This window comes from Taudactylus pleione, unplaced genomic scaffold (assembly GCF_031769625.1).
Source record: "Taudactylus pleione unplaced genomic scaffold, aTauple2 ptg000518l, whole genome shotgun sequence".
NCBI lineage: Eukaryota > Metazoa > Chordata > Amphibia > Anura > Myobatrachidae > Taudactylus > Taudactylus pleione.
In genome coordinates this window covers 10,189,191-10,202,861 of record NW_028284920.1, presented here as the reverse complement: position 1 = coordinate 10,202,861, position 13,671 = coordinate 10,189,191, and the positions used below count along the sequence as shown (strand labels likewise).

General features: G+C 42.6%; 1 protein-coding gene across 3 annotated transcripts in view; it reads right to left on the bottom strand.

The window, feature by feature from the left end:
- Positions 1–456: 456 nt before the first annotated feature.
- Positions 457–13,671, bottom strand: part of PLEKHA1 (pleckstrin homology domain containing A1) — a 62,364-nt gene continuing 49,149 nt past the window's right edge. Inside the window, exons 8-13 of one of the 3 annotated variants that reach the window (XM_088450521.1) lie at positions 13,015–13,083; positions 12,849–12,913; positions 10,292–10,355; positions 5,217–5,306; positions 1,984–2,091; positions 457–1,147 (exon numbers count right to left, since the gene is read on the bottom strand). In XM_088450521.1, coding sequence (XP_088306647.1) covers positions 872–1,147; positions 1,984–2,091; positions 5,217–5,306; positions 10,292–10,355; positions 12,849–12,913; positions 13,015–13,083 — 672 coding nt within the window. In that variant the 3' untranslated portion in view covers positions 457–871. Of the gene's footprint in view, positions 1,148–1,726; positions 1,768–1,983; positions 2,092–5,216; positions 5,307–10,291; positions 10,356–12,848; positions 12,914–13,014; positions 13,084–13,671 lie in introns of all 3 variants that reach the window. The other 2 variants (XM_088450523.1, XM_088450522.1) reach the window with 2 other exon arrangements.

Here is a 13,671-nt window from a genome sequence, read left to right as displayed (position 1 = left end):
CAATCAGCTTCTACCTATCATTTTATAGAATGTAATTGATAAATACTACATCAAAGCTGACTGGTTGCTATTGGCATCTTCTTCAATGGTCCACTATGCCACTCTTTTCATTGCTCGATACATTAACGCCAGTGAGAGGAAAGTGGAACTACAAAACAAGATATCTAACGGGAAATGTGACATCAGTAAGGCAATTTAAAAAATAGGAAAAAAAAAAAAAAAAAAAAATATTAAATTATAGGTAAAATTAATTCCCATGTTATTCAGAGTGTATTTTCCCTGTTAGTGGCACTGAAACTGAATGTGCAAATTAGGACGGGGCTCACGGAATGGTGGCTAGGAGGTCAAAACTAATATAGATCCTGGAGTGGTCCAGCTTGCTCTGCTTGCATAGAGGCCTTTATTGCTTTGTAGCGAAGGGTTAGAATTCAAATGAAAATACTGTATTATAGTTAAAAAAAAAAAAAAAAAAAAAAAAGCTCAAAACAGTTAAAAGCACCAAATTCTGTGTCCCACTTGGGTTACAATGACAGCTGTACAGACTAGCTCAGCTTCGAGTATAAAACCACTACAGTAAGAAAGGCACTCCCATGCCAAATATGGCATGCTTTCATTTAGTGACCGGAGTCACAAAGTTATAGCAAAGGAAAAAATATGGTCAGTCTTTTCTCACTTTGGCTGCAGAGGAAGGTTAATGAGCTTTGTGTTGGGAATGTGTATTATCTTACAGCATGGTCCTACAGATCTGGCGAAATTCCTCGCCACTGACAGAAAGGTACATGACAGGTCACATGGTGCAATTTGTGCAATACATAGCCAGAAACCAGGGCTGAAGCAATACATGGTCCAGATTCGAGTTCTTACGCTTGCCTCAGACATCAGTGACTGGTAGGCTGGCATCGTCTATGTCAACCAATCCGGTTTCCAATAGGGCAACGGGTGACACAGAAGAGGTCACTTTGCTAGACTGGTTTCCTGCAGAGACAACCGACATCTTGAGGTGTCCTGGCTGGTTCTTGGTAACGGCACTAGTGTCTTCCCAGTTCCGATACGGAGGCCCGGGGTCAGAGTATTGAAGTCGGGCGGCCGAGTGAGGGGAAGTGAAGGAGAGATTAGAGGAGTTGAGCTCTGTGTATGAGGGGGCCTCCTGAAAATTACAAAAAGAAGGTGATGAGACAGTAATAGTTATTGTGAGCATGTTAGTTAGTGTCAGCCTTTAAAAAACAGCCAGAGAGTGAGTCAGCAACTGTAAAATCAAAAAAGCTCAGTCTGCAATGGCATGAGGATTATGCTCTCCTGTCCTTACATGAATGGGCTAAAGATGAAGGGAATTCATCATCCCCTGACCGGAATGGAACCATAAAATACTTGAATGAGTACTTACAGTTTGACACACTGAATTGTTCTGCAATCCTTAATTACTAGCTTAAGACACGCTGAGGCAGAACTGCAGAAGGTTGTTAAGGTTATAAGTAACACAAAGCAGACTATTTATACAAGCTATTGTCTCCGTATCTTCCTGAGATGAGGCATGCTCCGTCGCCGTCTAAACATGTAGCATGCAAGTACAACAATAGAGTGCAGTGCAGCCATGTACACAGATTACACTGTGGGGACTGAGGAGTTCAAGTAAGTGAATGGTAGTTATGGGGTTGTGGAGCAGGTTACATGGTAGAAGGTGGCAGCAATTGGTCAGTATTGTGGGCATGCACTGCTGCCCATGTACCTCGGAATACAGGGGTTTGAAAGGCGTCTGACCTGTCGCATCTGCAGGGAGACAGGGCAGGGTGGGAATTAAAAACACCTTAAATAAATATAGTAACATAAGAAAGAAGAAAAGAACAGAATGAGAGAAGGAGACTGGAAGATGCACACTGCAGAAGGCTGTGAAAAGGCAAACGTGCTATATTATTTAACACCAGGACAAACTAAAATGTGAAAACAAGCTGTGTGTCAAAGGACTAGGACATTTACTGTACATACACAAGCAGTTGTTTCAGGAGCTTTAGGCTTAAATGCTGACCGATTCATGCAGGAAAGCTTTATTCCTATGCACCCTTGACTTGCTTTTTGCAAGTCGACTGAAGCACTCTACATGGAGATGGAAATGGAAAATTTCAGAGCACTTCAGTTTAGAACCAGCAAACTGTAAAGCATACATGCATATTGAATCACTATTATATATCTGGAGAAGTTTAAGACGGCTTTTCATACTGTATCCACTTGAATGTTCAGTTTAGTGGACATTTAACAATGTACAGTCAGGTGCATAAATATTGGGACATTGACAGAATTTTCATATTCTGGCCTCTATTCACCACCACAATGGCTTTGAAATGAAACAAACAAGATGTGCTTTAACTGCAGACTTTCAGATTTAATTTGGGGGTAATTACATCCAAATCAGGTGAACGGTGTAGGAATTACAGCAGTTTCTATAATGTGCTTCCCACTTTTTAAGGGGCCAAAAGTAATGGGACAAACTAAAACAATCCTAAATCTAACTTTCACTTTTTAATACTTTGTGTTGCAAATCCTTTGCAGGCAATTACAGCCTGAAGTCTGGAACGCATAGACATCACCAGACACTGGGTTTCATCCCTGGAGATGCTCTGCCAGGCCTCTACTGCAAAGGTCTTCAGTTCCTGCTTGTTCTTGGGGCATTTTCCCTTCAGTTTTGTCTTCATCAAGTGAAATGCATGCTCAAATCGGATTCAGGTCAGGGGATTGACTTGGCCATTGCATAACATTTCACTTTTTAGCCTTAAAAAACGTTTTGGTTGCTTTTGCAGTATGCTTCAGGTCATTGTCCATCTGCACTGTGAAGCGCCGTCCAATGAGTTCTGAAGCATTTGACTGAATATGAGCATATAATATTGCCCGAAACACTTCAGAATTCATTCTGCTGCTTTTGTCAGCAGTCACATCATCAATAAATACAAGGGAACCAGTTCCATTGGCAGCCATACATGCCCACGCCATGACACTGCCACCACCATGCTTCACTGATGAGGTGGTATGTTTTGGATCATGAGCAGTTCCTTTCCTTCGCCATACTCTTCTCTTCCCATCACTCTGGTACAAGTTGATCTTTGTCTCATCTGTCCATAGGATGTTGTTCCAGAACTGTAATGGCTTTTTTAGATGTTGTTTGGCAAACTCTAATCTGGTCTTCCTGTTTTTGTGGCTCACCAATGGTTTACATCTTGTGGTGAACCCTCTATATTCACTCTTGTGAAGTCTTCTCTTGATTGTTGACTTTGAAACACATACACCTACCTCCTGGAGAGTGTTCTTGATTTGGCCAACTGTTGTGAAGGGGTTCTGTCACCCACCACAATTGTTTTCCATGGTCTTCTGGGTCTTTTGGTGTTGCTGAGCTCTCCGATGCGTTCTTTCTTTTTAAGAATGTTCCTAACAGTTGTTTTGGCCACACCTAATGTTTTTGCTATCTCTCTGATGGGTTTGTTTTGATTTTTCAGCCTAATGATGGCTTGCTTCACTGATAGTGACAGCTCTTTGGATCTCATATTGAGAGTCGACAGCAACTGATTCCAAATGCAAATGTCACACCTAGAATCAACTCCAGACCTTTAACCTGCTTAATTGATAATTAAATAAACGAGGGAATAGCCCACACCTGTCCATGAAATAGCTTTTGAGTTGATAGTCCCATTACTTTTGGCCCCTTAAAAAGTGGGAGGCACATCTAGAAACCGTTGTAATTCCTACAATTACCCTCAAATTAAATCTGAAAGTCTGCAGTTAAAGAACATCTTGTTTGTTTCATTTCAAAGCCATTGTGGTTTGAATAGAGGCCAAAATATGAAAATGCTGTCAATGTCCCAATATTTATGCGCCTGACTGTATCTTAATGTAAATCCAGTGTTAATCTATGAAGCACATCCTTGCTTAATAAGGGGTGCATACTGATTAATAGTTGGGACGTGCCGTCTTTGGGATTAAGCATTTTGACAGGTAAAATTCTTTATCTAAAAGCATTTCAATAAGTGTGCTCGAGCTCATAATAAAGTGGGGAGTGCAAATAAAATGGTCAACACAGAAAAAAAAACAAAACAAAAAAAAACATAAAACATTGTGCTTGTACAAGGCAGGGGCCACCTAACTGGAGTTTCTATCAGCAAGAACACAGCATATGAAGGATGCGAGAGCAGGAGAGAGGGAAAGACTTTGAAACAAGAGATGGACTGAGTTCAGCATAGTAGAGGAAACAAGAGATTTACATAAACAGCCATTATTGAAGAGGTCTGTGGCCTAGAATAAAAGGTAAAGTTCTAATTTATACACAAACATTTAAGCCACACACATAAAAATAGTATACAGAGAAATCCTCATGTTGCTCCCTTGACGAAATGTACCCACAGACTGCCTTACCAGCAGGAAAAGGTATTCCGTTATTAACCACTTGGGTTTACACAAGAATGCTATACAAGTCCATCCAATATAGATTAACACACTATGGCCATAATGTGTATTTAATGTCCTCAATGTCCAGGCTCCATGTATTGAAGGACAACTCTCAGAACGCAGCGCCAGGCATGGCCATTTCAGTAACTGAAACAGCATTGTGGGAGTTTAGAACTTCACATCAGGACAACCAAAAAAAATGACAGCTTCTGATGCCAGGTACACACTGGGATGATCTCATGTGTCCAAATCAAAACAAATCGTACAATGCTTATGCAGTCGCATGCAGCGTAGTCAGGTTTGAGGTGCCGCAAACCTGATACCGCATGTGGCCCCATTTATGTTAACGAAAGATGGAACGAATGATCGTCCCATTGTTCATTACATAGTTCTGATGTCTACCCACGGTACGATATGTCGGCCCTACATATCACCCATTGTGTACCCTCCTTAAGACCGGTGCACAAATGTGCACACTCGATCACGTTTTGGAATGTCACCCATGGAATTTTCTCATGGGATTGGAGAGGGGGGGGGGTGTTGAGAAATTTACATACAGTAAAACACTACTTTGATACTCCGAAGGGACAAAAACATGTGCTCTAAAGTCATTATAAATGTAGGAAAGAATCCCGGAAACCAAAGAACACCATATGGCCATAAATAACCTGTTTGCATACATGTCTTGTTGATAACCCATAGATTTACAATGTGGCTTTGTTCTGCTATAGTTGTCAGTAGCATACGTCTGTCCCAGTGTTACAGTATGTGGGGAGTGTAACACCTACAGAAGCCGCAGATCTGGCTGGCCCACGCTGTGCCACAATTGCACCGGATATGGCTCGGATCCAGCTATGCATGTCTTCAGGACTGTCAGCCTATCAAAAAGGGTGAAAAGGAGGATATAGGTGAAAGATACAAAAAAATAAGAGTTAAGATCTCAGCCTTAGATCTTGTTTTCTACAAATGTTACTGTGCCTTCGCATCCAACATACATAGATCAATATTATACTTTATTTAAAAAAACACAGGGCCTGATTCAGCAAGGATCGCAATATAGCATACGCACGCAGTTTTACTCCGAATAAATGCTAATCCATAGCGAACGCAATGCCACCGCACTACAACAACATAAGGACGCCCACATCCGTAATGTTTAGCAAGACTGCGAAAAACATTGATACAATCGAGTACCACCGTACCCATACGTACAGTGAAAAAAAGTCAGACCTTACTCAGGAATTGCTCACTACAGCGCACATTATGAGGCCTCAGGCTGCGTATGGTATTGCAGTGGATAGTTTATGCACGCCCATGCAACTGCGTTGAAACACACTGGCACGCCCGCGATCAGCCGACCACCCCTGCGTCACCACCCACAAACGGCACTGTCAATCACTCTGAAATGGGTCTGCATAGTCACTGTGATCGTAGTCCCAATCGCAATGACTGGATCGCGCACTTTGATGCATGCGCAGAACGCAACTATCGGCCGATTGTGTGCGTATAAGCAACTGCGTTCCTTGCTGAATCAGGCCCACAGCTTCTAACCACTCTGCAACACTGGTTCACACAGGTAAAGTTGCCTTATACATTGTAACCAATTTCAGTTACTAGTTCATTTCAGCACTAGAAAAGGATAGGACAGATTCCAGAAGCATTAAAATTCACTTTCACTGGCATGCCTCATAGCACTGAGGTTGTGGGTTCCATTCCCACTATGGCCTTGTGTTGAGTTTGTATATTCTCCCTGTGCTTGCGTGGGTTTCCTCCGGGTACTCCAGTTTTCTCCCACACTCCTATAATATACTGGTAGGTTAACTGGCTCCCAACAAAAATTAACCTGTGTGTATGTGTGTGTGTGAGCATGTGGTACGGAAAAGAGTGTAAAGCTCCACTGGGGCAGGGACTGATGTGAATGGCTAAATATATTCTCTATAAAGTGCTGTTGAATGTGTGCGCTATATAAATAACTGGTAATAAATACATTTTAATACGGCCTTTTTAGCCTAGATTAGGTGTATACAGAATGCAGTGTGTTACTTTACATCACCATATAAACACAATTGATAAGGACAGCTTAACATAAAACACAATTTAATGATAAACACCCATATTAACAAAAGGGAAGCCAAGCTATTGTGCGCTTACTGTACCTGGCACCTACTTATAGTTGAAACAACCTGTGGTTGTGTTCCCCTTGCCAAATATCACACACAGGGACTGATGCAGCAGTGCACACAAGTGCACTGCTGATCGCAGATTCGCAATTATTGGGAATCTGCGCGTGTGCAGGACCCATTCTGCGAGTGTGCAGAATGGGTCCTGCGTAGTCGCACCCAGACCCTTGTATGCCTCTGCCCGATTGATAGGCAGAGGCATTTAAGGGGCAGTGCTGGGGTGTATCCGCCTCGTTTTCCAGGAGTGCCAAGCCCAGGGACTGCGACGACTGACGCAGTGTCCTGGGCTCGCAAGCCGGCCAGCCTAGGCAAGCCGAGGCTTACTCAGCTGGCTGGTGGCCCGGCGCTGTCCACCATCATGACCATCAACCACCGGTGGTCATGATTGACATCCCAGACTGCGACCTCCATCAAAGTGCTGGGATCGCAAATGTATCAGGGGGTGTCATAACCTTCTAGAAAATAATAGCTAGAAGCTGATTGGTAGCTATGGGCAATATCACTTTTAAAACTCACTTCTAAAAACGCTCACTTTAGTAAATTTACCCCTAATAGTCCAGGTTTTAAAGGATATCATACAGGTGACTTAATTAGTACCTTACTCATTTTAATTTAACCATTTCTGCTAAAACATGGATATCCTTAAAACCTGGACTGTGTGTCTTCAGGACAGAATTTGAGAAGCATTGCTCTAGAGCACAGGTTCTCAAACTCGGTCCTCAGGACCCCAAACAGTGCATGTTTTGCAGATCTCCTCACATAATTACTAGTGAAATAGTTAACTGCACCTGTAGATCTTTTAAAATGTGTCAGTGAGTAATGAATACACTTGTGCACCTGCTGGGTGACCTGCAAAAAGTGAACTGTGTGGGGTCCTAGAGAACCTGATTGGGATATAGTTGCTAAAATAAATTAGATCAAGAATTATATAGAGATGTATCCTCTTACACCTAGCCTCAATACGCCATGGGGTGCGAGAAGCCGAGTACGAGTGTAGGTCCTGTGCAACTTGGCTTGCGCCAAGCATCTTTTTCCTTCTTAGTCGCAATCGGATGCAACAAACCGCGTGACAAGATTGCACTGAATAATTTCATATGCCACACTTGTATATATCTGTGTGCGCCCAGAGTCTGTACAAAGCACAATGGAGCTGAAAAAAAGGCGCTGTATCGGAGCACTTTGTATACAGATGTAGACTAAGGGCCATATTCAATTAGCTGCGAAAACTCCGTTTCTGCGGAAAAGTATCGCCGGAGACGTAATTTCGCCAGGCGAAAACACATCCCCGACTTCAATTCTAAAGGCTTTTCACCGGTGCGGAAAGTCAATGCATTGGAATAGGCGAAAAGGATAAGCCCATGAAAGCTGTCGAAAAAAAAATTGCAGAATTGGGGTTTTGGGGTGCAAACTTGCAGGAACCACAATGCACCCTTGGGAAAGCCCCCCAAAAGGTAACTGTGGCAAAGAAAAGTTTTGAAAATTCCTCAACACCCAAAAAAATGCCTGTAAAAAAGGGGGCAAAAAAGTACAAAGTTGGGGGACAAACTTAAAAACTAGCGAAATAGACTCCAGGGGGGTCGACAAGTATGCCCCAGGTGTTTTTAAGGTTGCAGCAAGCGAGTTTAAGTTTAAAACTTTACTTTGGCAACTTTAAAATATGCTAGCAGCCATTTTCAAGTACCCAAATTTGCTGGGACTACTTATTTTCCAAAAAAAACCCCTAATTAGCTATTGAGAGCATTTAAGGACCCAAATACCTTCAGTAGGCCTATTCGGGGGTATCTATAGTGATCCCCAATGTCAGTGCATCTTTTGAGGGGGTGTCAGGTGGAAGCCCCGCTCAGCACTGTGGGAGAGACGTCATGACGTCTTTCCCAACAGCCACTGGGAGAGCCGGAAGGCGGAGCTCAGGAGCCAGCTCCATCCTCCAGCTGCAGTTCGGCTTGTAATAAATCGTAAGTCCCAAAAAGGTACCAGTCAATATACAGTGCTACAGCTGTGTAATAGTTACTATGGTCTTAAGCATCCATGATGCTACAATGGATAACACACAAAGGAACTCAAGATTCAATGAGTAGAAAAATTCCCTACCCCGACACCTTACTATGTGTCCAATAGAAAAAAAGAAATAAAGAAACTGGATGCTAATCACCTGAAATAGAACAAATGCTGTAACCAATTAGCAGCTAAGGGTTTTTGCCTGGTCCTCAGATGTATTCATAGTACTAAAATAATTTTTGCAAATGTTGTGTTCTATGTTATTTACCTGTACATTCAAACAAGAGGTATCTTATTTTATATATTTAAAATACTGTTCCAGAGGAGTGCACAATTATTTCCAAATGTAATAAAAAGTTTGCTGGTTCATGTAAATTTTTAAGGGGCAGTTATAGAAAGAAAGGAAGTTGCTGTTCCGATGGCTTGTGCGCATTCGCTTCAGAAGGCAGGTTCTGCCCGAAGCCTATGGTGGTGTGGGCAGAATCTGCCAACTGAAACTGGCAGATAAAGCTGCAACATTAGCTGCCGACGTTATACGAGATCTTTCCGTAAGTGTCTCTCTTAGGATAATTAAACAATTTTGAATGATTTGTCGTTAACGACATTGTTATCATTAAGTCGTTCAAAAAATGTTCAGTTTTAAAGCACCAAACGATGAACGATAACTACCAATGCGCGCTTCCGTTTGTAGTTGGTAGTTATCGTTCATCGTCCCTTCTGACTGTCCAACATAACGATTTTCGGTCAGAACCAGAACGTGAACGATGGCCAGTCACTGTATACATGCTAACAAAATCGTTCACTACAAAACCCCAAAATCATTTATTTCAAAGGAAAAATCGGAAAGAAAATAGTTAACGAAAATTGTTGGTAACAAATCGTTACGTGTGTATGCAGTCTAAAGGTGCATACACACGTAACGATTTTGTAACCAACGATTTTCTATCAGATTTTCCCTTGAAAAAGTGAATGATTTTTTGAACAATGAACGAATAATGATTCAGACCCGCTCGCAAGCGCATAGCGCTCACCAGCGGGTCGATGGTGGCCCAGTGCACATGCGCAAAAAGCACTCGCTCCATGACTCACTACAAAAGGGGCGGCTGTCGATGTTGATCGACAGCTCGCCCCGTTTTGTAGGCGTGGCTTCACAAACGGAGGCGTTCCCAGTGATGTCAGTGGGAGAGCTTCCAGCTCTATTAGAGCCAGAACTCTCTGGGGCTTGTGGCCACGAGACCCTACCACAAGGGTCTCGTCGCAAGCCCCGATGGTCTTGACCATCGCGACCATCATCCTGGCCGCTCGCAATAGCTGTGGGTGGTCACCCACAGCTATGCGAGCGGCCAGGAGGCCGCACAAAAAAAAAAAAAAAAAAAAACGCCCTGATTCAGAGCGAACGCTCCTTCAGAGCGTCCAGCTCTGAATCAGGGCCAATGTTCCTTCCCTTAATGAAAATCATCATGTTGGACAGTCTGAAATCGACGGTGAATGATAACTACAAACGGGAGCGCGCATTTGTGATCATTCGTTATAACTCAAACTGAACGATTTTTTTGAACGATTTAACGATAACGACGTAGTTATTGACAAATCGTTCAAAAAATCGTTACGTGTGTATGCGCCTTTAGACTTTTCCTACACAGCAAGAGTAACCCGTATCTCATAAACACAAGACAAATATGTACCTGTACAAAAAATGTTCGAGAAGTTGTTACAATTTCAAACAAATTGTCCCTCATCATTATGTCACTGCAGGGAGAGAAACAAGGAACAGGTTATTCCATACATTTCATCATGTAAAGATTCTTCAAAATGAGTATGTCATGCAAAAGAAAAATAAAACAATTTATAAAGCAATGCTATTTGTAAGCATAATAAAAGTAACAATTAAAAAAAACAGAAGCAATAAAAAAAATAAATGAAAGAATGAGCGAGTAACTGTTTTCTATTAATGCTGTTACTACCAACAAGGAAAGTATGTTTCAAAGGCACCCCCCTAACGTGATAGTTCAGCCTATTAGAGAAAGTGAAAGGTTGTTACTCAGGAAGGATAATTTATTTAAGTAATAGCTCAGAGATAAAGCTTGTGCACAGCATTTACTTTGCTTCACTTTCATTATAATCGTTATACTCAGAATTGTTTAGTAAATAGTACACAATGCGGCAGCGAGGCTTTGACACTTCAAATGCTTTAACAGCAAGCACAATGTTTTATCTATGTTTTAGCCTGCATTTCTCTACGTCCATGCGTACAAGATCTTAGCGTGTGTGTAAATTCTTGAATTGTATACAAGCGAGAACACACCGTGTGCACAACAATAGAAAGGAAAGAAAAAGAACATAACCCAACATGAACCAAAATGAAGTGAAAGGAGTATATTTACTAAAAGTCGATTTTAATTCTTTTTATTTATTTTTTTTTAATGAAGATCAACATCGATGTGTTTCTGGAGCTGAATCACACATTTACTAATACCGTATATACTCTAGTATAAGCCGACCCGAATATAAGCCAAGGTACCTACTTTTACCCCAAAAAACTGGGAAAACTTATTGACTCGAGTATAAGCCTAGTGTGGGAAATGGCAGCAGCTGGTAGTGCCCCCAGTAGTAATTCCCCCTGGTTGTGCTCCCAGTAGTAATCCCTCCTTTCAGTGCCTCCAGTGGTAATCCCCCCCTTTCAGTGCCCCCAGTAGTAATCCCTCCTGGTAGTGCACCCAGTAGTAATCCCCCCTTTCAATGCCTCCAGTGGTAATCCCCCCCTGGTAGTACCCCCAGTGGTAATCACCCCTTATAGTGCCCCTTGTAGTAATCCCCCCCTGGTAGTTCCCCCTGTAGTAATCCCCCCCTTTTAGTGCCCCCTGTAGTAATCGCCCCCTGTAGTCCCCCCCCCCCCAGTAGAGAGAGACGTGATAAGAATAATAAAAAAAAAAAATCACTTACCTGAAACTCCCGCTCCTGGTCCCGCCGCTATCCGCTCCTCCGGCCGCTTTGCATGAGAGAGACGTCTCCCATTACCCACTGCGGGAGCCGGAAGATGGCTCCCGCAGTGGGAGCAGCAGCAGCCACTGAGAGTCTGACAGACTCTCAGCGGCTGCTGATTACAGCAAACACACAGCTGCCGACTCCGGCGGCTGTGTGTTTGTGCTGTGTAGCGCTGACCGAACTCCGTCCAGTCAGCGCTACACTTCACTAGAGTATAAGCCGAGGGTGTACTTTTTCAGCACAAAAAATGTGCTGAAAAACTCGGCTTATACTCGAGTATATACGGTACTTTAAAACACCAAATCAAAAAATTGTCTGTTATTAAATGTGTTATTTAGCACCAGAAATACATCATCAATGCTGATCGAGTTTGATCAATATTAAAATCAATCATAATATATTCAAATTTATCTTTAGTAAATATACACCAGAGACTGTTACTTTGGTGCTAGACAGTGGTTGTTTGATTAGATTGCCAAGCACCTCATTATTTGAGATTGGCTCTAAAGCTGGGTACAAACCTTAAGCCGCATATACACTGAATATGCTCCATGAGCGATATCGTTAAGTGTTTTCCCTGAACTGCCGGGCTCAATATCAGGAAGGACATTGAGCATACACACTGAACGATATCGTTCAGTAACAGCACCCTCCCTCATCCCTGAACATGCACATCCTGATGATATCGTCAGGTTGACCTGCAAGGTCAGGCGATGAAAGACATCTTTAACGATTTGCGGGAGCGCGCATTGTTAACGATATCTTGCATATACACTGGACGATATTAAACGCCATCGTTAAATTTATCGCCTAGTGTGTATGAGCCTTTACAGATCGAGTGATCTGCAGATGATGGTTGTTCATACATACTGAACAACCATCCTCTCTCTTCTGGCCAGGGGTCCCGCTGGCCGGGTGGGGGGTAGGGTGGGAGTGTCGCGTACCCCTCCCCACGGCCTCCGCTGGAAATGTATGGGCGGTTGTCTGACCGCCCATACACACAGCACGATGCCCCAATACATTTGCTGATATGTTGGGCATTGGCTGTGCAGCACAGTCAGTGTGATATGTCTGTGAACGCCATTGTTCACAGACATATCGCTGGTCGATGCACACAAGATATATTGCGCGATCAATTGATCGCCCAATATATCTGCCAGTGTGTACCAGACATTGTAGTTAATGGGGATTGAACACAACAGTAAATAAGAATAATATGATAAGTAGTAGTAAGAGTCATGTGTGGGCTAATCTCACCTCTGTTTGCACTCCTGCACTTTCAGCACCTCTCTCAGCTGTATCACTCGGAGTGGATCCCGGTCCTACCACAAAGGCAGGAAAATTCACAGGACAGACGGATTATGACAATGCTCAAACATCTTAAAAATACTTCAGTATGTGAAAATCAAAGATGTTCTCCTACCGATTGAGACTTAAAGTATCCTATTGTGTTGTCATCTAGGAGAAAAAATCTTCTTTTCCAGTTCTTCATCTATAAGCGAAAGAGAACAGCGAGCAACAGGGTTGGTTACTTTGTGTGGTTTTGCAATCTCATTCTTGTTTGTAATTAGGACAGGTGTTTGCTGCCCTGTAATGGACTTAAATCAAGTAATGCATCATTGGTTTTTAGAAAGCTGGGCTTGTAGGCGAGTGGTCACAGAGGCTTATGAAGATATGTAAAAATTTGGTCAGTTCTGCACTTGGAGTGAAAAGGTACAATATCTTTTTCATATAGGAACAGCTTGAAGTGTTTTAAGTTGCGGAAGACTGCCTTTCTGTCAGTTTTCTCTTCTAATCTGGAAACAGTGTTCTACTGTCCTCTCCCCTATTCCTTACTTAAATAAATTAATGAAATACTTAATCTCCTGTAAAAGGTTAATTTAGAATGTAGATAATCTGGCCCTGCAGACACAGTGGGCCAACACATTTTAGGCAGGTAACAATGCAGCACTTTGGGGTGAAAGGAGGTACAGAGTTCCCCCAATCCACTTTCACCAAGAATGACTTTGCGGTTCCCTGGTCAAAGAACCGCAACATTCCAATGCTCCCACCTGACACTGCTGCAGTGACTAATATGGAT